This window comes from Aquarana catesbeiana, linkage group LG01 (assembly GCF_042186555.1).
Source record: "Aquarana catesbeiana isolate 2022-GZ linkage group LG01, ASM4218655v1, whole genome shotgun sequence".
Taxonomy (NCBI): Eukaryota; Metazoa; Chordata; class Amphibia; order Anura; family Ranidae; genus Aquarana; species Aquarana catesbeiana.
In genome coordinates this window covers 947,384,212-947,408,057 of record NC_133324.1, presented here as the reverse complement: position 1 = coordinate 947,408,057, position 23,846 = coordinate 947,384,212, and the positions used below count along the sequence as shown (strand labels likewise).

General features: G+C 44.3%; 1 protein-coding gene and 1 long non-coding RNA gene across 2 annotated transcripts in view; one reads left to right on the top strand and one right to left on the bottom strand.

The window, feature by feature from the left end:
* LOC141121389 (von Willebrand factor A domain-containing protein 5A-like) overlaps window positions 1-23,846 on the bottom strand; it is a gene marked incomplete in the record, with an annotated part of 791,688 nt that overhangs the window by 143,544 nt on the left and 624,298 nt on the right. Inside the window, 2 exon segments of the mRNA XM_073611104.1 lie at window positions 1,019-1,221; window positions 2,251-2,318. Of these exon segments, the coding sequence (XP_073467205.1) occupies window positions 1,019-1,221; window positions 2,251-2,305 (258 nt within the window).
* LOC141121426 (uncharacterized) lies at window positions 5,613-14,038 on the top strand. The gene is made up of 2 exons (XR_012240518.1): window positions 5,613-6,183; window positions 13,137-14,038. It is a non-coding gene; the product is annotated as an uncharacterized lncRNA (long non-coding RNA).

Genomic DNA, 23,846 nt, shown 5'->3' with positions numbered 1-23,846 from the left:
AGTACAAACACGCATGCTCGGAATCAATGCTCACCAAGCACGAATTTAGCAGGTGGCGCTCAAGAGCTGAAATTCCCAGGTTTCAGCTCTCAGATTGCATTCCAAAGGTGGTATAAATGGCCTCCAGGAGGCTTTCTACTTCCTCCAGCGTTTATACCGGGAGGGTTTTCTGGAATCACCTTCCAAAGCTTCCCCTTCTGATTCCTGGGAAGTTGAACCAGAAGCTACACTATCTGGCTCCTCCTCAGCCTCCTCCCTGGAGGCTTCTGGTGGGCCCGCACTTGTGGAGGGTACTTGCGTTTTTTGACAACGCTACCTGCTGAAGGGGTAGGGGAGCAGTTTAAGGCTGTGGGATCTGAAAACCTGCGAACAATATTTTAAATGTTTCAAAGGTATTAGCCAGTTCTTTAACTGAGACTGCTAACTCACTGCCTTGTTTGGTGGAATGTTCCTGAACTACCTTGTCTATGCATTCCTTACATAGCGTTTTTACCCATGAGTCCCTAAGTGTGTTTTTACATAAGGGACACCTCCTCTTGGAACTATGAGGCTGTTTAGTTTTGTCTGTTGTTTTGCACTGAAGTCAAGGAGCCAAGGTGGCTGTCCTGGAAGACAAATAAGGGAAAAAGAACATTAACTTTATTTGGGTACAGCGTCGCACGACGTGCAATTGTCAGTTAAGGTAATGCAGTGCCTTATCGCAAATAATGGCCCGGTCATGAAGGGGGGTAAATCTTCCTGGGTTCAAGTGGTTAAGCTTCATCCCTTTCTGACTGCTGAGCCTCACCCGCACCTATTCAACCGTCAAATGTCAGAGCCCCTTGTAGGCCGTTTACAGCCTTGGCCAGAGATCAACGGGGGATCTACAAGGTCTCAGTTATCAACAAGAAAAGGCAAAGGGTGGACTAATCGTTGCACTATAGGCCGTATAATCACATAGCAATCTAATAAAGACAAAGAGTGTATATTCCAGACATTTTAATGTGTTTTGATGTGTTTGTCTTGTAATCCTCATTACCTGCTTCTTCTCCTGGAGGTCGGCTACAATCGTCTTCCCCTCTATTGTGGCCTCAAAGCTGTAGACGGCGGAGTCTTCATCCATGGGAAAGACAAAAACCGCTTCCACAGCCTTCTCCTCCTTGTTCTTATATTTGAGAGTTGCCGATACGTCCGCCACAAAGCCTTTCACCTGGACGTCAACCCAGATCCCCTGTAGAGGGACTGGACACACACACAGGAGAATCACACAATTAAATCTGCTGTCTTGTAACGTGAGGTGTAAATTTGGTGAACACTTAGGTGGAAAACAGTGATTTCCAGCTTCTTTCTAGATCAGAGCTATCCAAATTTTCTGAACAAAAGAGCCAGTTTACTGGTCTTCAGATTTTAGGAGGGGACAGTCAGTGGGAGGAAAGAGTGCATCTTTGGCACTGGGAGGGGGGGAATAGTGCCCCAGCATTGGGGTCAGTGGGAGGAATAGTGCCCCAGCATTGGTATCAGTGGGAGGAATAGTGCCCCAGCGTTGGGGTCAGTGGGAGGAATAGTGCCCCAGCATTGGTATCAGTGGGAGGAATAGTGCCCCAGCGTCGGGGTCAGTGGGAGGAATAGTGCCCCAGTGTTAGGGTCAGTGGGAGGAATAGTGCCCCAGCGTCGGGGTCAGTGAAAGGAATAGTGCCCGAGTGTTGGGGTCAGTGGGAGGAATAGTGCCTCAACGTTGGTCAGTGGGAGGAATAGTGCCTCAGCGTTAGGGTCAGTGGGAGGAATAGTGCCTCAGCGTTAGGGTCAGTGGGAGGAATAGCGCCTCAACATTGGTCAGTGGGAGGAATAGTGCCTCAACGTTGGTCAGTGGGAGGAATAGTGCCTCAGCGTTAGGGTCAGTGGGAGGAATAGTGCCTCAACGTTGGTCAGTGGGAGGAATAGTGCCTCAGCATCAGGGTCAGTGGGAGGAATAGTGCCCCAGCGTTGGTATCAGTGGGAGGAATAGTGCCCCGGGGTTGGTCAGTGGGAGGAATAGTTCCCCAGTGTTGGGGTCAGTGAGAGGAACAGTGCCCCAGCGTCTGGGTCAGTGGGAGGAATAGTGCCCCAAGGGCCGGATAGAGGTAAGCAGTTTGAAGACCACTGATCTAGAGGGATCACTCAGGTATGGTGTGTGTGTGTATATATAGATATATATATATATCTATATATAGAATTACATTGGTCCAAGCTGGGGGCAGATATTCTGTAATCTGCCGTTGCTTGTACACTCACCTGGCTGGCGGGAAGTCACGATGATGAGACCACAACATGGAGGAAATGGTGGCATTTTTGCAAGTTATCTGAAAGGAAATAAAATATATAAATATAAGTGTCAGATTTTTTAGCTGCAGCCTGTGTGACAGAATACAGACTACCCTCAGAGCCCTTTCACACCGGGCCACCCATAGCGTTGGCGGTAAAACGCCGCTATTTTTTGCGCCGTTTTACCGTTGGATTAGCGGCGCATTTCAGCCGCTTTTACCCCCCGCTAGCGGCCGAGAAAGGGTTAAAATCACCCGCAATGCACCGCAATAGCGGCGTTTTGCCGGCGGTATCCCAGCGCTGCCCCATTGATTTCAATGGGGATCAGCGGTGGAGGAGCGGTAAACACACCGCTCCTTCACCGCTCGAAAGAAGCTGCTGGCAGGACTTTTTTTCCCGTCCTGCCAGCGCAGCGCTCCGGTGTGAAAGCCCTCGGGCTTTCACACTGGAGACAATGCTGCAGCTGTTTGAGGGCGGATTGCAGCCGCTATTTTTAACGCTATAGTGCCTGCAAAATGCCCTCAGTGTGAAAGGGGTCTCAGAGTCCTCTTCCCTCCTTCACCACCTATTGCTGACTCTTAGAACCCGCATGCATTCAGCTCATGTATTGTATGTCCTCCACTGGGTGGGCAAGAAGTCAGGTAAAACCATCCTGGGCTTCCTTTCTTCCTGTGTATATTTTCAGTAAAACTGAACTCCAGGTCAACACATACAACCGATTCAATCATACAGTTTGTAGTGTACATAGATTTGCAAAACAATGGGATAAAGGAATATTCCTTAACTTTGTTTTGTCTCATGGTTACTGTGACATTGTGTGAATGCATGAATGCAGTGCATGTTATCTCAGCTTGGATTCATTAAGTGAGTTTACCAAAAATGGAAATATTGCAGACTATACAGCCTCATGCTAAATAACTAAGATCCATTTCATGCTGAATAAACTAAATTATTTATGTATCTTTAGATTTATTTTAATAAAATGCTTTTGAAGTAAAAATCTATTTGATAAAAAAAAACAAAAACAAAAAAACGGATTTTTGATTCATTGATTTTTATCCACCCTGTTGCAAACCGTAAAGCCTGGTCACCTGCCCCCACCCCCTCAGGGAACAATAGACTGAATTCAGACTGAAGGGGCTATCGCAGACCCTTTGACCCAGTTGTTGTGCGGGCAACCAGCCCACCAAAAAGGAAAATCTTCCCCCAGCATTACTGACAGTTGGGGGGCAGCACAAAGTGAGGCATTGGAGGCCCTCAGGGCGGAGCTGACTTCTGCTCCCATATTGTCTTACGCTGACTATCAGAAACCCTTCCAGGTGTACACCGATGCCAGTCTCCAAGGATTGGGGGCTGTGCCAGCTCAAGAACAAGATGGGACGGAGCGTGTGATCACCTATGCAAATCAGAGTTTACACCCTACCGAACGTAACCCAACCAACTACAGTTCCTTTAAACTCGAGTTGTTAGCGGTAGTCTGGGCCGTTACCGAAAAGTTTGCTGAGTACTTAGTAGAGCTGCACAATTAATCGTCAAGAATCGTTATCGCAATCTTTACTAAAGTGTTTCACAATTCTTTCTATTAAAGTGTTTCACAATTCTTTCTATGCAAAGAATTCTCTCTGCTCTTCTGAAGCCACAGCCGTCAAAAGGAAGGAAGATAAAAACTGGGCAATCTGCCAAGAATCAAAACATTCTTTATCAGTTGAACTAAGTATAAACATTCTAACAATTTGTCAATGGATTAGACTTTGTGTGTAAATGAAAAAAGTTTAACCACTTAAACACTAAACCTTTTTCTGACATTTGTTGCTTTCAAGTTAAAATCATTTTTTTTTTGCTAGAAAATTACTTAGAACCCCCAAACATTATATATTTATTTTTAGTAGACACCCTAGAGCAGTGCTGGCGAACCTTGGCACTCCAGATGTTTTGGAACTACATTTCCCTATGATGCTCAGCTACACTGCAGAGTGCATGAGCATCATGGGAATTGTAGTTCCAAAACATCTGGGGTGCCAGGGTTCGCCATCACTGCCCTAGAGAATAAAATGGTGGTTGTTGTAATATTTTATGTCACACTGTATTTGCGCAGCGGTCTTTCAAATGCAATTTTTTTGGAAAAAATTACTTTAATGAATTAAAAAAAAAAAAACTAACCAGTAAAGTTAGCCTATTTTTTTGTATAATGTGAAAGATTTTATGTTGCGAGAATCGTGAGAGAATCGTGATCTTTTTTATTCTAAGCAAAAAAATTGTGATTCTCATTTTGGCCAGAATCGTGCAGCTCTAGTACTTAGTAAGTGGTCACGTGGACATATATACTGACAACAATCCTCTTGCCTATCTAGAGACTGCTAAACTGGGGGCCTTGGAGCAACTGGGTGGCCCAACTGGGCCGGTTCAACTATACCATTCACTACAAGCCAGGACGTTCCAATGGTAATGCTGATGCTCTCTCCCGATTTTGGTCGGCCATTTTTGGGTGGATACTTTATATAAGAAAGCCCAGCCACGTTTTAGTTCAGTTCACGTGTGTGTATAGACAGGGACAGAGACCCCCACTTGTCAGGGAAAGGAGAAGATAGGGAGAGTGTTCCGGCCTGTGAGGGAAAGCTCAGGGTTCCTACGGAGTCCTGCATTAACAGTCCTGGTCGGCCTCTACAGATATGCATTGTGTGCTTGGGTTTATACTGTGTCAGTCAGTGGAAAGCGACTATAGTGCTGATGAATACAACTACTGCTTACATCAGAAGTGACTGTGCTGTGTATCTAGGCCTCCATGCTTGGAGTGAAACTACTTGCATTACTGCTGTAAATACTCTTTCTACTACCGTCCCTCCGGTAATAAAAGTTGCCTGGTTTATAAAGTCAGTACGTGTCATTCCCTCTGTGAAGCCGCTACACCCTACACCCGCTTACATGTGAGCGTTGTCTCGCAAAACAAGCAGGATTCAGGCCTCTGGGGTGTGCAGTACCGCATTTAGCCAGTGGTGCGGGGGGCGTCAGTAACGTTCTGAGCCGCTTGGCAACACTCAGAAACATTCCAGAGTGTCTCCGAGCCTCCCGAGTGCATCCGAGTGTTTCTGAATGTTTCCGGCGCCCCCCACCTCTGGCCACATGTGGTACAGCATACACTAGCAGTGCCACTAAAACGGATTATCTGAGTTTCCATTATTGTTATTATAGTGCTTTGGATTACAAGCATTTTTCTGGAACGAATTATGCTCGCAATACTGTATTTGGATTTACTGCTATAAAAAAGGACATTGCTCGCTTGTATCGCACGCTCTCTGTAATCTCCACTTTGGTCTGCCCTGTTGTAGTTGTAAGGATGTTAGAGTGCTGCTTTAAGATATGTTATACAAGAAGAAATGTATTTTGCTTTCTTATGCAGAAAATTAGAAGTGCAAAGATTATTTGCGAGCTATGTACTTGAACAGGATATACGTGTGGTTAGCCTGACATTTTAATATAGACAATGAATAACAAAGTTATAACATGTTAGAAGTTGGGTGTCTGGAACATTGGCAGATTGCCTAGCATACGTGGTCACATATATATATATATATATAAACTTATATTTAGATATAGCCTGAGGGATATCTATAGACAGAATATGCAATTTATGACATTTTATGCTTATTTTTTCATAAAGTCTATGCTTCAATCTCATTGGCTGATAATAAGAGGGAGGTTTTTCTCTCTCTCTGTAAGTGTATAAGATATATGCAAACCCAGTAAACCATTGTAATTTTGATTCACCATCCCGTGTGTGTGTCTGGATTACCCGATCGATCAGAGAGTTCTATCCATACACCCATAGGTCCAACCCGGGTTCAAAGGAGAAATAGGGGCGGCTTAACAGAAATGGTACCAGAAGTGGTGGCGATCGACTGCAAGGTGAGTGGAAACTTTGTAAATTTATTTTACGAAGCCTTTTCACTTATCCTAGCATGATTGACCCCTATTGTTTTTTTTTTAATTTTATAATCTCGAGGATTGCTAGGTTGGCTCTCCTGGGATAAAGAGGTAGCATAATCTCGAGGATTGCTAGGTTGGCTCTCCTGGGATGAAGAAGTGGCATAGTTTTAATGGTTAAATGATGTCCCGCTAGGCTGGCCGGACTTATAGGATTATAGAGAGCATTTGATGCTTTCTTAAAATACAGGACGGGTGTATGGAGCTCTAAAAAAAAAAAAAAAAAAAAAAGGGGAAATTGTGTGCACACAATTTAACGTTGTTTCTTCGTGAATATATTGCTCTGTATTTTGTTGTGATCATATGCATGTGTGAATATATACTTCGACATAAGGGAGTTGATTTACTATTTGGTTTGATCTTGATAAGTGATATACATAAAGTTATAGAGTTATATCAGTGTTATTGTGTTTGTTGTGTGTTAAACAAATGTCACAAAGGTGTTCTGAGTGTATTACCATCTTAAACTGAGAAAGAGACCTTTATTAAGAGAAGGTACTCCAAGGGTTCAAATGTTAAGATTCAATACACAAAATAATGTTTAACAGTAAGAGGAGTAATAAGTATTATGCCCCGTACACACGGTCGGACTTTGTTCGGACATTCCGACAACAAAATCCTAGGATTTTTTCCGACGGATGTTGGCTCAAACTTGTCTTGCATACACACGGTCACACAAAGTTGTCGGAAAATCCGATCGTTTTAAACGCGGTGACGTAAAACATGTACGTCGGGACTATAAACGGGGCAGTAGCCAATAGCTTTCATCTCTTTATTTATTCTGAGCATGCGTGGCACTTTGTCCGTCGGATTTGTGTACACACGATCGGAATTTCCGACAACGGATTTTGTTGTCGGAAAATTTTATCTCCTGCTCTCCAACTTTGTGTGTCGGAAAATCCGATGGAAGATGTCCGATGGAGCCCACACACGGTCGGAATTTCCGACAACACGCTCCGATCGGACATTTTCCATCGGAAAATCCGACCGTGTGTACGGGGCATTATAAGTATCATTGTGACATTAAGGATATTGTGAAATAATTATGGGAAATAAATTAGGGAAGGAAGCTCCTGAAGGTGAGCGGGACCAACCTTCCCCCTATGATTTTGTAAAAGGCACTTGTGGGGCAAATTGTGTCGATCCTTTTTGGGAAAATGTACAAACTCATGCACATCAGTTGTATCTTTCAGGCTTGGGGTCATTGGGACCGTGTTCCCTGGAAGATTGGGAGGAGGTAATGAAAATTTGTGGGACACATAATTGACACAATTACCCCCCGGGTGACACTGGGATTGTAAATATATGATGAAATGTTGTAAAATGTACTAAGGGAAAGACAGGGAGAAAGAAGTGAGGGAAGCAAAGAGGCTAGAGAAAAAAAAAAATCAGAAGAATTAGCTATAGCATTACAAGAAGTAGAGTCTGCGGGTCAGATAATCCTTCGTTCTGCAAACAAAGAGAAGGAACCCTTTAAGGCCCTTCCTTTGATCACGATAGGTAATACTAAGGTTCAGATCCCCCTCCCCGTTGGCTAATTAAAGATATAAGGGACACCTGCCCTAAACCTAGAAAGGATCCCAGAGCTGCTGCAGATTTTCTAAAAAGGTATTGTACAGGAGCTAGGATGAGTGCAGAAGATCTCCAAATCATTATTCAAGCAGTAGACCCTGAAACCACGGTTGAATTTGATGTAGTGGCAGCTTTTATCACGGCAGATCCCTATGACAAACCTGAAGGGTGGGATATTTTTTGGGGCCAACTAGGACTAGCTTGGCAGAAAGCATACAAGTGTACACACTATGTTGTCTTGCAAACAAAATCCAGGGGAAGATTTTTACTCATTTTTGGTTTGTCTACATAAAATATATCACTCACTGATTGTAGGTTTATCTCTTCAGAATGTACAGAGGGTTGCTCAATGGGTATTAATGGAACTGATGTCCAACATAAAGTGACTCCTACATTACAAGTTAGTACATTACAGGATGAACTTCTTACAACTATGTGTTTTGCTGTTTTGACTGACTGGCCTTTCCTTAATGGGAAGAGACTTAATGTCTGCTTTAAGAATCAATATAAGATTTGACCAAGAAGGTGGATTGACAGCAAAGTCTCCACTATGTGACTTGACTAATCCTAAATATCACGACTTCAGGGGACATTACATGCTTCTACCTAGACCGCTAGAAAATCACCCAATTTGGGCTAAGGACAAAACCTCTGTAGGACATCTTAATCGTACACCTTACTCTCCTACTTTCAAACCCAACACAATATCACACTTCCAAAAACATTATCCCCTTACAGAAGAAAAACTGCAGGGCATTTCACCATTGATTGAAGAATACAAAAAGGAAGGCATACTAAAGGAAATAGTTAGTCCATGGAACACATTTTTTTTTTTTTTAGTGTACCTGTTGGGGAGGACGCACAAAGGATCTTTGGTTTTGTTTGGGGCCAGATCAATTGGACACGGCTCCCACAAGAATTTGTTGACAGCCCAGCAGCCTTCTCTATGGTATTGAAATGATCCCTTGACGACTGGACACCTCCTCAGGGTTCTATACTGCTTCAATATGTAGATGACCTACTGCTGTGTAGTGACAGCAAGGGACGCTGTGAGTCCAACTCTGAGCATCGCCTCGCCTCAGAAGGTCATTTGGTGTCTTGCAAAAAGATCCGATGATGCAGGTCGCAGGTTGAGTATTTGGGGTGTATAATCAAACAAGGGAAACGTTTGGTGTCACCGGCTCGGGTCAAAGTACTTACATACCTCAGTCCCCCAAAGTAGAAGGCCGCGCTTCTCTCCTTCCTCGGCTCGATTGTCTACTGCAGACAATAGATACCTGATTGCTCACACTGGGATTCGATCCTTAGAGCAGCTACGTTGTTGGGCTCTCCAAAAATGATTAATTGGACTGAGGAAATGCTACAAGCATTTACCACCCTCACTGCGTCCCTCTCAAGGGCATCTGCATTGGGTCTTACCCGTGCAGGTTCAGGGGATGCCCTCTTGCCTTCAAGCTCTCGGGGCTTGTGCAATGGCTGTAAAGGAGGCATCCAAATTAACATTGGGAGGGCAGACAACATTATACACAACACATTCGGTAGTTCACCTTATGCAGAACATGAGTACTCAGCACATGACAGCACAACGTACAAGTGGCTATGAAGTTATACTCTTTAACACACAACATCTTGACATCAAATCATGTTCAGAGACCACACCACAAGTCAGGTTTCTACACTCTCTCTTGCATCTTTCAGAAACTGATCCTATTCCTCAACATGACTGTAATCAACAGCTTTTAGAATCTACTTCTCCACGTTCTGATTTAAAAGACACCCCAACCCTGATTACCTACATGTGTTTGTAGACGATAGCTGTACACGTCCTGACGATCACACATACAAGACAGGTTACTCAGTTGTCAGGCTCCCAGACATTATCTTATAAAGTAAACCACTGCAAGTAACTTCAGCGCAACTCCTCTTTGAAGGACAGGATGTGAATGTTTACACAGATAGCATGTGGACGCTTTATTGAAACGCTCCTTCTTCCTTGCCACATTAATGTAATTAAGATTCGCGGGCACTCATATGATAAAACAGAAATAGCAAAAGGGAATGCACTCGCTGATAGGTTGATTTGATAGGTATTCAATGGAAACTACACATCCCTTATCACCCCCAAAGTGCAGGAGGAGTAGTAGAAAAGATGAACAGAAATATTAAAGATAAACTAAAGAAAGCGACAGGAGAAACTGGTTAGATTTTCTTCCCGCAATACTTTTCCAAATCCGTACCTCACCCCAAGGGTTCAAATGTTGAGATTCAATACACAAAATAATGTTTAACAGTAAGAGGAGTAATAAGTATTATAAGTATCATTGTGACATTAAGGATATTGTGAAATAATTATAGGAAATAAATTAGGGAAGGAAGCTCCCGAAGGTGAGCGGGACCAACCTTCCCCCTATGATTTTGTAAAAGGCACTTGTGGGGCAAATTGTGTCAATCCTTTTTGGGAAAATGTACAAACTCATGCACATCAGTTATATCTTTCAGGCTTGGGGTCATTGGGACCGTGTTCCCTGGAAGATTGGGAGGAGGTAATGAAAATTTGTGGGACGCATAATCGACACAATTACCCCCCGGGTGACACTGGGATTGTAAATATATGATGAAATGTTGTAAAATGTACTAAGGGAAAGACAGGGAGAAAGAAGTGAGGGAAGCAAAGAGGCTAGAGAAAAAAAATCAGAAGAATTAGCTATAGCATTACAAGAAGTAGAGTCTGCGGGTCAGATAATCCTTCATTCTGCAAACAAAGAGAAGGAACCCTTTAAGGCCCTTCCTTTGATCACGATAGGTAATACTCAGGTTCAGATCCCCCTCCCCGTTGGCTAATTAAAGATAAAAGGGACACCTGCCCTAAACCTAGAAAGGATCCCAGAGCTGCTGCAGATTTTCTAAAAAGGTATTGTACAGGAGCTAGGATGAGTGCAGAAGATCTCCAAATCATTATTCAAGCAGTAGACCCTGAAACCACGGTTGAATTTGATGTAGTGGCAGCTTTTATCACGGCAGATCCCTATGACAAACCTGAAGGGTGGGATATTTTTTGGGGCCAACTAGGACTAGCTTGGCAGAAAGCATACAAGTGTACACACTATGTTGTCTTGCAAACAAAATCCAGGGGAAGATTTTTACTCATTTTTGTTTGTCTACATAAAATATATCACTCACTGATTGTAGGTTTATCTCTTCAGAATGTACAGAGGGTTGCTCAATGGGTATTAATGGAACTGATGTCCAACATAAAGTGACTCCTACATTACAAGTTAGTACATTACAGGACGAACTTCTTACAACTATGTGTTTTGCTGTTTTGACTGACTGGCCTTTCCTTAATGGGAAGAGACTTAATGTCTGCTTTAAGAATCAATATAAGATTTGACGAAGAAGGTGGATTGACAGCAAAGTCTCCACTATGTGACTTGACTAATCCTAAATATCACGACTTCAGGGGACATTACATGCTTCTACCTAGACCGCTAGAAAATCACCCAATTTGGGCTAAGGACAAAACCTCTGTAGGACATCTTAATCGTACACCTTACTCTCCTACTTTCAAACCCAACACAATATCACACTTCCAAAAACATTATCCCCTTACAGAAGAAAAACTGCAGGGCATTTCACCATTGATTGAAGAATACAAAAAGGAAGGCATACTAAAGGAAATAGTTAGTCCATGGAACACATTTTTTTTTTTTTTAGTGTACCGGTTGGGGAGGATGCACAAAGGATCTTTGGTTTTGTTTGGGGCCAGATCAATTGGACACGGCTCCCACAAGAATTTGTTGACAGCCCAGCAGCCTTCTCTATGGTACTGAAATGATCCCTTGACGACTGGACACCTCCTCAGGGTTCCATACTGCTTCAATATGTAGATGACCTACTGCTGTGTAGTGACAGCAAGGGACGCTGTGAGTCCAACTCTGAGCATCGCCTCGCCTCAGAAGGTCATTTGGTGTCTTGCAAAAAGATCCGATGATGCAGGTCGCAGGTTGAGTATTTGGGGTGTATAATCAAACAAGGGAAACGTTTGGTGTCACCGGCTCGGGTCAAAGTACTTACATGCCTCAGTCCCCCGAAGGAGAAGGCCGCGCTTCTCTTCTTCCTCGGCTCGATTGTCTACTGCAGACAATAGATACCTGATTGCTCACACTGGGATTCGATCCTTAGAGCAGCTACGTTGTTGGGCTCTCCAAAAATGATTAATTGGACTGAGGAAATGCTACAAGCATTTACCACCCTCACTGCGTCCCTCTCAAGGGCATCTGCATTGGGTCTTACCCGTGCAGGTTCAGGGGATGCCCTCTTGCCTTCAAGCTCTCGGGGCTTGTGCAATGGCTGTAAAGGAGGCATCCAAATTAACATTGGGAGGGCAGACAACATTATACACAACACATTCGGTAGTTCACCTTATGCAGAACATGAGTACTCAGCACATGACAGCACAACGTACAAGTGGCTATGAAGTTATACTCTTTAACACACAACATCTTGACATCAAATCATGTTCAGAGACCACACCACAAGTCAGGTTTCTACACTCTCTCTTGCATCTTTCAGAAACTGATCCTATTCCTCAACATGACTGTAATCAACAGCTTTTAGAATCTACTTCTCCACGTTCTGATTTAAAAGACACCCCCAACCCTGATTACCTACATGTGTTTGTAGACGATAGCTGTACACGTCCTGACGATCACACATACAAGACAGGTTACTCAGTTGTCAGGCTCCCAGACATTATCTTATAAAGTAAACCACTGCAAGTAACTTCAGCGCAACTCCTCTTTGAAGGACAGGATGTGAATGTTTACACAGATAGCATGTGGACGCTTTATTGAAACGCTCCTTCTTCCTTGCCACATTAATGTAATTAAGATTCGCGGGCACTCATATGATAAAACAGAAATAGCAAAAGGGAATGCACTCGCTGATAGGTTGATTTGATAGGTATTCAATGGAAACTACACATCCCTTATCACCCCCAAAGTGCAGGAGGAGTAGTAGAAAAGATGAACAGAAATATTAAAGATAAACTAAAGAAAGCGACAGGAGAAACTGGTTAGATTTTCTTCCCGCAATACTTTTCCAAATCCGTACCTCACCCCATTCTAGAAACGGCTTATCCCCTTATGAGATATTAATGGGAAAACCAACACAGAGGAAATAGATAGAAATAGGAGAGGAACCTAATCTATATTCTTTACAGGAAGAGTACGTGAAAAACCTGGTAAGTAGCTTTACAGAAAATTATGACAAGGTAGCTGTCACCTTTCCTCCTCTCTCCACAGAACCAACACATCCTTTTATACCCAGAGACAGGGTGTTGGTCAAGCAACTAGCAGCAAGAAGATCTTCCAAGGATCTTTTGAAGTATTGAAAGTTGCAAGAACAGCAGTCCTGACTGACCAGAGCCCACAATGGATCCACAAATCAAGGATAAAGAAAACCCCTGATTACTGAAAACTATACATGACCACAGATGAAACAATGGAACTCTAATTCTCTCAATAACAGGAACCCCCTACAGACTCTGGTTCTCCCCCTGTTCCCCAAATGGGTGAAGTGACTTGCCAGATTCTTTTTCCCCCTTTCCCCCCCTAAAAGAAACTTATCAATCTGCCTATCAACTTTTTCAATGAAATGTATAATATGTTCTTTTGTTTCTATGCTTTACACAAAACATAGATGGTATAATGAATAATATTGGTGATCAATACAGACTTTTCGTCTGTTATGATCAAAGGAGGGATTGTAAGAAAGTTAGAGTGCTGCTTTAAGATATGTTATACAAGAAGAAATGTATTTTGCTTTCTTATGCAGAAAATTAGAAGTGCAAAGATTATTTGCGAGCTATGTACTTGAACAGGATATACGTGTGGTTAGCCTGACATTTTAATATAGACAATGAATAACAAAGTTATAACATGTTAGAAGTTGGGTGTCTGGAACATTGACAGATTGCCTAGCATACGTGGTCACATATATATATATATATATAAACTTATATTTAGATATAGCCTGAGGGATATCTATAGACAGAATATGCAATTTATGACGTTTTATGCTTATTTTTTCATAAAGTCTATGCTTCAATCTCATTGGCTGATAATAAGAGGGAGGTTTTTCTCTCTCTCTGTAAGTGTATAAGATATATGCAAACCCAGTAAACCATTGTAATTTCGATTCACCATCCCATGTGTGTGTCTGGATTACCCGATCGATCAGAGCGTTCTATCCATACACCCATAGGTCCAACCCGGGTTCAAAGGAGAAATAGGGGCGGCTTAACAGTAGTTTTCTGTTAAGCTGTCTGCAAACAAAGCGGACGGAAGCCAAGATGACTCACACTTTTTTCTGCAGAAAACCAATTCCTTTCCCACTCCCGGCAGCACTCTCTACAATCGTACGATCACAAGGCTCACACTCGTGATGCGGAGGGTTTTATATCAGTTATTGAAGAAGATGGGACAACAAATATAAAAGTCAGGATTGCGGGGAATACCGACAAAGTCATGTCAACAGACGAAGAAAGGGGGTTGTGTATAAAACGGGAGTCAGTGTAGAAGAAGTCATATATTAAAAGGATCAGTCCACCCAAAACTAAATATCTCACTCTTGTGTCCTGCTGTGACTTTAATGGTGAGATTATTTATATTATATTATGGAGAATGGAACAGGAGGAGCCGAAACACACACAAGGGTGGGTGAGGACATCCAAAGGACCAGGTGGATGGGAACAGGTGCGGCAATTATGGCCAGTTATCCCCGGGGGGCTTTTATTCTCGGAGAATAAGTGCAGCACAACCCCCCCAGTCACCCTCGTGTCTGCCCACCTACCCGCCTACCAGTACTGCCCCCTTTTAAAGTATACAAAACCAAGTATCATGTCGTAGTGCTAAGTATTTTATACAGAGCTTGTCAATAAGGCAGTAAAATTGATTCCCCAGCAACAATAGATCCTCCACAGCAACAATAGACCCTCCACAGCAACAATAGACCCTCCATAGCAACAATAGACCCCCTCACCTAACAACAACTGATTCTACCCAGCAACAATAGATCCTCCCCAGCAACAATAGACCTCCTTGTAGTTTGCAGACATTTGATGACATTCTCTCAAGACCCTGAAGACTATGGCTGTACTAATGCTTTGGATCATTCCATCCACACTGGAGACACGGCTCTTATTCGGGAAAGGTAACGTAATATACCCCCGGCTCTTTGCCAAGAGGTCAAAGACTTATTACGCGTCATGCTGCAAGGGGGGGTGATTAGAGAGAGGTAGTCCCTGGGCTGCGCCCATAGTTCTTGTGCGGAAAAAGGATGGCAACTTACGTTTTTGTGTGGACTATCGCAGATTGAATGCCTGTACCCATCGCGATGCTTATCCTTTGCCCCGGGTCGAAGAATCCCTAATGGCCTTGGGACAGGCCCAGTACTTCTCCACGTTAGATTTGGCCAGCGGATATTGGCAGGTCCCGGTAAAAGAGGAAGATCATATAGTCCCCTCTGGGACTATACGAGTTTAATTGGATGCCCTTTGGCCTGACTAATGCCCCCAGTATGTTCCAAAGGCTAATGGAACGTTGCTTGGGAGACTTGAACTTTGAATCTGTCCTGATTTACTTAGATGACATCATCATCTTTTCCAGAACATTCGAGGACCATTTGCTACATCTAAATCAAGTCCTCCAGCGGCTAGCCCAGTATAGCCTTCGGCTCAAACCAGAAAAATGTCATCTCATGAAAACAAAAATCCAGTATTTGGGGCATGTGGTCGAGGCAAAAGGGGTGTCCCCCGATCCCAACAAAATTCAGGCTGTACAGACATGGACAGTCCCTAAAACGGTAACAGAGCTTCGCTCTTTTTTGGGGCTTGTGGGTTACTACCGCAGATTCATTCCAAACTTTGCTACTATCGCAGCCCCTTTGACCCAGTTGTTGTGTGGGCAACCAGCCTGCCGAAAAGGAAAATCTTCCCCCAGCATTACTGACCGTCAATATGGGGTGATTTGCTTCACTAGGTAGAGAGAGCCATGCCACATCCAATAATACATTCGTATAGAAAAAGGAAATTCCCCTAAATGGACTTTAACGGCACTTGCTAAAAAATATTTAGATAACAAGTATGTGTAGCAAAGTATGAGAAGTTAAAGGATTTTTTATTTAGACATAACATAGATTAAAAACATAGTGTATCATAAATTCAACGGAGCATATTACAGAATCAATAAGTTTAGTATTGTTATCAAACAGTAAATTATACGAGGGCTCTTTTTCACACCCAACACGTTTTGGAATAAACAGCGTTTTTGTCCTTCTTCAGGGATGTAGCAGAAAAGAGCAATTCATCTAAAATAATTAGAATATAAAATGATGAGTGAATTACCATGACATATAGATATGGATGTATTTATCCAATTGTAGTTAGATAGTAGGTCACTCACTTATAATATGTTTCGTTGAGTTACTTTAAAACTCCAAAATTAGAACAGTATTGGGCATTGTTGCTGGTACAGTTGTTGTCATTGGAACATCATAGTTAGCACTGAATAATATCACTTAGTAGTGGTCCCATTTACTGGGGCATGGTATCTCACCTACCCCTGTCCCTCCCGGATGTGTGCAGGCCAAAGCAATATACTGAGGCAAAAGAAGAGGGAACCCCTGGAAATAAAACAATATAAAGGGGTAAGTATTTGAAAATAAGAGTTGAACATGGGTCTAAGAATTAGATATATATAATATCTCATAGGAGAAATAGTGTTTGATACTATGTAAATATCATGTGTCCACAATAGGTAGAGTATATGTGGTAAATAAATGATTAGTTATATATCTAGGTATTTAAGATGAATGCACATCAACATAGAGATTATCAGTGAAAGAGACGTAGTTGATTGGGGGTGTTATATGATTTTTTCTGATTATAATATATAGTCTATGTATAGCACTAGAGTCCCGCCAAGTATTTACTATTACTAATAATAATGTAAGTGCATACATAGATGTACATTTAAAAGAATGGTAGATCCTATTATGTGGCATTAGTGGTGGCCTAAATATATTTGCTCATAGTACTAGTGTTAGTATGGTGACCAGCACAGTAACAGGACTATAGCTTGCCACCAAAGTTGCAGCTTTAAATGATGTAAGGAAAGGAGTATAGTCTGGGTACAATCATGTAGCTCACAGCACCAGTTGTATTGTTACATTTATTTTATATAACGCTTATAGATTATTTATTTGGGTCCTTGGGCGACTTCATATATATGAAAATTTCATTGAGAATTCAGATAGATATATTGTATATTAACCATACCTAAGAATAGGGAGCATAGGAGAAACTGTTCCCACTGTAGGTGGTTGTTAGGGATGAGCTTCGAGTTCGAGTCGAACTCATGTTCGACTCGAACATTGGCTGTTCGCAAGTTCACCGAACAGCGAACAATTTGGGGTGTTCGCGGCAAATTCGAATGCCGCGGAACACCCTTTAAAAGTCTATGGGAGAAATCAAAAGTGCTAATTTTAAAGGCTAATATGCAAGTTATTGTCATAAAAAGTGTTTGGGGACCTGGGTCCTGCCCCAGGGGACATGGATCAATGCAAAAAAAAGTTTTAAAAACGGCCGTTTTTTCAGGAGCAGTGATTTTAATAATACTTAAAGTCAATCAATAAAAGTGTAATATCCCTTTAAATTTCGTACCTGGGGGGTGTCTATAGTGTGCCTGTAAAGGGGCGCATGTTTCCTGTGTTTAGAACAGTCTGACAGCAAAATGACATTTTGAAGGAAAAAACTCATTTAAAACTACCCGCGGCTATTGCATTGCCGACAATACACATAGAAGTTCATTGATAAAAACGGCATGGGAATTCCCCAAAGGGGAACCCCGAACCAAAATAAAAAAAAAAAATGACGTGGGGGTCCCCCTAAATTCCATACCAGGCCCTTCAGGTCTGGTATGGATATTAAGGGGAACCCCGGCCAAAATTAAAAAAAAAAAATGACGTGGGGTTCCTCCTAAATTCCATACCAGACCCTTCAGGTCTGGTATGGATTTTAAGGGGAACCCCGCGCCAAAAAAAAAAAAAAACGGCGTGGGGTCCCCCCAAAAATCCATACCAGACCCTTATCCGAGCACGCAACCTGGCAGGCCGCAGGAAAAGAGGGGGGGACAAGAGTGCGGCCCCCCCTCCCTCCTGAACCGTACCAGGCCACATGCCCTCAACATTGGGAGGGTGCTTTGGGGTAGCCCCCCAAAACACCTTGTCCCCATGTTGATGAGGACAAGGGCCTCATCCCCACAACCCTGGCCGGTGGTTGTGGGGGTCTGCGGGCGGGGGGCTTATCGGAATCTGGAAGCCCCCTTTAACAAGGTGACCCCCAGATCCCGGCCCCCCCCCCTGTGTGAAATGGTAAGGGGGTACATAAGTACCCCTACCATTTCACGAAAAAAGTGTCAAAAATGTTAAAAATGACAAGAGACAGTTTTTGACAATTCCTTTATTTAAATGCTTCTTCTTTCTTCAATCTTCCTTCATCTTTTGGTTCTTCTGGCTCTTCTGGTTCTTCTGGTTCTTCCTCCGGCGTTCTCGTCCAGCATCTCCTCCGCGGCGTCTTCTGTCTTCTTCTCCTCGGGCCGCTCCGCACCCATGGCATGGGGGGGAGGCTCCCGCTCTTCTCTTCTTCTCTTCTTCTTTTCTTCTTTTCTTCTTTTCTTCTCTTCTTCTCTTCTTCTTCATTTTCTTCTCCGGGCCGCTCCGCAATCCATGCTGGCATGGAGGGAGGCTCCCGCTGTGTGACGGCGCTCCTCGTCTGACAGTTCTTAAATAACGGGGGGGCGGGGCCACCCGGTGACCCCGCCCCCCTCTGACGCACGGTGACTTGACGGGACTTCCCTGAAGGGTCTGGTATGGAATTTAGGGGGAACCCCACGTCATTTTTTTTTTTAAATTTTGGCCGGGGTTCCCCTTAATATCCATACCAGACCTGAAGGGCCTGGTATGGAATTTAGGGGGACCCCCACGTCATTTTTTTTCTTTTATTTTGGTTCGGGGTTCCCCTTTGGGGAATTCCCATGCCGTTTTTATCAATGAACTTCTATGTGTATTGTCGGCAATGCAATAGCCGCGGGTAGTTTTAAATGAGTTTTTTCCTTCAAAATGTCATTTTGCTGTCAGACTGTTCTAAACACAGGAAACATGCGCCCCTTTACAGGCACACTATAGACACCCCCCAGGTACGAAATTTAAAGGGATATTACACTTTTATTGTTTGACTTTAAGCATTATTAAAATCACTGCTCCTGAAAAAACGGCCGTTTTTAAAACTTTTTTTGCATTGATCCATGTCCCCTGGGGCAGGACCCAGGTCCCCAAACACTTTTTATGACAATAACTTGCATATAAGCCTTGAAAATTAGCACTTTTGATTATTCATGTTCGTGTCCCATAGACTTTAACGGTGTTCGCATGTTCGAACGAACTTTTTTCCTGTTCGCATGTTCTGGTGCGAATCGAACAGGGGGGTGTTCGGCTCATCCCTAGTGGTTGTATATAATTAGCTAATTTCCTCTATAGTCAGTACCACACTAATGCAAACATGTATGCCATAAATCAAAGACAAATTCAGGAATTTTGAATGCATATAAATCAGCTGATTGCGAGTTCACTGACATATAATGCCAGATCCTCTCACTCCCGGCTCAGGCGTTGCAGACGCTGGATGCTGGATTGCGTGACTGGCATATCGGAAACTTGATCTAACTAGGTAAGGAAACTTCTTTGTATTGTGTAACATGGTTAGTCCATTGTGACTGAAGCAACTCTTGAGCAATCTTCTTCCTGTTGGCTCTACAACAACCTTGCTTTGAAATTACTATTTGCACACATGACTGCTGTATATACATTAGTATTTAGTTTAGTATATGGCCTGTGTATAGAAGATGTACAATTCCTACTTATGGTACTCCCAGTGTTGCCAACCGCCCGTTAATTTACGGGCAGCCCATAAAAATCACCCCATTTTCGGTGCGCCCGTGAATGCCCGTTACGGGCAGCCGGTGCCCGTAAAAAAGATGGCTGCGGGCCGGCCATGCAACTGCGCATGCGCTGTTCCGAAGCCTGCAGGACTCGGGAAAGATCGTACAAGCCCGGCAGGCCGGCGCATGCGCAGTAATGTAATGCCGCCGCCTGCCGCCATTTTTAAACAGAAGCCGCCGCTCGTTCTTCAGTTCTCGGTAGTTCAGCGGGGGGAGCAGGAGGAGCCATGTTACCAGGCCCGGCCACGGCAGGACATTATGGGGGGGTGAAGCCGGCCCGGTGGAGAAATAAAAGGGTCACAGTGACAGCCTCTGACCATCTCCTGTGCCCACAGCCTCTGACCATCTCCTGTGCCCGCAGCCTCTGACCATCTCCTGTGCCCGCAGCCTCTGACCATCTCCTGTGCCCACAGCCTCTGACCATCTCCTGTGCCCACAGCCTCTGACCATCTCCTGCCCAGTGCCCGCAGCCTCTGACCATCTCCTGTCCGCAGCCTCTGACCATCTCCTGCCCAGTGCCCACAGCCTCTGACCATCTCCTGCCCACAGCCTCTGACCATCTCCTGCCCACAGCCTCTGACCATCTCCTGCCCACAGCCTCTGACCATCTTCTGCCCAGTGCCCGCAGCCTCTGACCATCTCCTGTCCGCAGCATCTGATCATCTCCTGTCCGCAGCAGCCTCTGACCCTCTCCTGTCCGCAGCCTCTGACCTATTCCTACATCATGTCTGCAGTCTCTGAGGGGAGTCGGGAAAGGAGTCAAGAGTGGGAGCGCCGCCGGGATCATGGGGTCACGGGAGAAGTCAGACGTGTGTGGACTGTGGAGAGGAGACCATAGGAAAACCAGAACCACCAAGCTGGAGCCATCTGACTGAGCCCTGCATGATGCACCTGAGAGGAGGTCAGTGACAGCACCGCCAAGTCAGTCTAGGTGGGTTGCTGATGTAAGGGGGAGTGAATACAATAATATAAGGGGCACTGATATAAAGGTTTCCCCCTAAATCAGTAACTCCCCTTACCTTAGTGTATTCCCTCTGCGGAAGGTGGTCTCTGGTCACCAGAGTGCCCACCACATCAGAGTTCCTGGCATTCCCCTTTACATCAAAGTCTGCAGGATTGCCCCTTACAGTGCAAAGGGGAACTCAATCTGCAGACCCTGATGTAATTGGGAACTCTGATGTAAAGGGAACACAGTGAACTCTGATATAAGGATGTCTCTGGTCACCAGAGCCACCCCTTACATCAGAGTTCCCCCTTAGATCATGATCTGCAGCATTCCCCTTTACATAAGAGCCCCCCGCCCGCAGACCCCGACAACCAACGGCCAGGGTTGTCGGGAAGAGGCCCTTGTCCTCATCAACATGGGGACAAGGTGCTTTGTGGTGGGGGGGGGCACCGCAAGGCGCCCCCTCCCCCAAAGCACCCCCCATGTTGAGGGCATGCGGCCTGGTACGGTTCAGGAGGGGGGGGGCGCTCGTTCGTCCCCACCCCCTTTCCTGACCGGCCGGGCTGCGTGCTCGGATCGGGGTCTGGTATGGATTTTGGGGGCACCCCCACGCCGGTTTTTCGGCGTAGGGGGTTCTCCTTAAAGTTCCATACCAGACCTAAGGGCCTGGGATGCCCCCCGCGCTCGCCGCAATGGGAAAATTAGTTTTTCCTATTGCAGCGAGCGCGAGATGCAGTAACCTGCTCCTCCGTCGTATCTGGTCCTTCGGACTAGCATACAGATGAACGGGCTTTCCGTCAGGAACTGAGTCCGGCGGAGGTACGACGTAAAGATTTGAAGCAGGCTTCAAATCTAAAGTACGTCGGATTTCCACCCGAAACGGTCCGTCGGAAGTCCGATGGAGACCACACACGGTCGGATTGTCCGCCGGACTTGGTCCGGCGGCGTCCGTCGGACTTTTGCAGGTGAAAAGTCCGACCGTGTGTACGCGGCATAAGACCCATGTTCAACTCTTATTTTCAAATACTTACTCCTTTATATTGTTTTATTTCCAGGGGTTCCCTCTTCTTTTGCCTCAGTATATTGCTCTGGCCTGCACGCATCCGGGAGGGACAGGGGTAGGTGAGATACCATGCCCCAGTAAATGGGACCACTACTAAGTGATATTATTCAGTGCTAACTATGATGTTCCAATGACAACAACTGTACCAGCAACAATGCCCAATACTGTTCTAATTTTGGAGTTTTAAAGTAACTCAACGAAACATATTATAAGTGAGTGACCTACTATCTAACTACAATTGGATAAATACATCCATATCTATATGTCGTGGTAATTCACTCATCATTTTATATTCTAATTATTTTAGATGAATTGCTCTTTTCTGCTACATCCCTGGAGAAGGACAAAAACAGTTTATTCCAAAACGTGTTGGGTGTGAAAAAGAGCCCTCGTATAATTTACTGTTTGATAACAACACTAAACTTATTGATTCTGTAATATGCTCCATTGAATTTATGATACACTATGTTTTTAATCTATGTTATGTCTAAAAAGTTTTATTAATTGCCATCTGAAATAAACATCAATAGCATTAGATTGCAACAGTAATAACATACATTGATACATGGTATAAATTCATAAAAACAGTATCATATAGAATGGCAATTAATCATCCTTCCAGAGTTCACCAATATGGTCATAAGTAAAAAACGGTAGTACAACGTAAAACTTGCAAAACCCATGGTCTTGTTGATCTTAGTGAAGATATTAGATGTAAACTTGGTACTGTGGTAATGTTAGTTGGAAGTAAGATGTATGGCAGCTCTACGCGTTTCGTGGCTAGGGGGCCACTCGTCAGGAGCAAGCACAAGATATATCTGTTATTATTTGGTGTAAGTGTGGTTGTGGCGCGAAAGCGGTGTACCAGACCCTCCGGATAAATGCTCCCAACCGGGAGCCACGGCAGACATATCGTCCAAGATACCCAAATAAGCGTCGGCCAGAGCAGGCACAAGGGGGCAAGGCAACCTGGGGAGGAGATGAAGGGTGTGCCATGGTAAACTGGATAGGAATGAATGAGGGGGAAGGAATTGTGAATAAGGCCTATGGAAAGGCATCGCCCCGGCGCCTATTTGGGCGTCCCTAGGGCGGGTGCCGGTAGTCAAGGCTTCCTCCACGCTCTTCCTCTGGACTGTACACATGGCTGTTGCAATCAGCCACCCACACCCAGGTAATTCACCCATCCCCATCACCCTTCTCCCTGTCTCCTTCACGGTAGCCACATTTGTTCCCCTTTCTCACCTTGCCACTTACCTTTCTTTTTTCCTCTGATTTGCACAATTCACCCTTGATTGGTGGTCATCACCATCACTCACCTCCCCCATCTCTCTTCACACCCACCCTCAGGCCCTTGTTGGCCGGTTTTTCACTTTCAATGCCTTTCCATAGGCCTTATTCACAATTCCTTCCCCCTCATTCATTCCTATCCAGTTTACCATGGCACACCCTTCATCTCCTCCCCAGGTTGCCTTGCCCTCTTGTGCCTGCTCTGGCCGACGCTTATTTGGGTATCTTGGACGATATGTCTGCCGCGGCTCCCGGTTGGGAGCATTTATCCGGAGGGTCTGGTACACCGCTTTCGCGCCACAACCACACTTACACCAAATAATAACAGATATATCTTGTGCTTGCTCCTGACGAGTGGCCCCCTAGCCACGAAACGCGTAGAGCTGCCATACATCTTACTTCCAACTAACATTACCACAGTACCAAGTTTACATCTAATATCTTCACTAAGATCAACAAGACCATGGGTTTTGCAAGTTTTACGTTGTACTACCGTTTTTTACTTATGACCATATTGGTGAACTCTGGAAGGATGATTAATTGCCATTCTATATGATACTGTTTTTATGAATTTATACCATGTATCAATGTATGTTATTACTGTTGCAATCTAATGCTATTGATGTTTATTTCAGATGGCAATTAATAAAACTTTTTACCT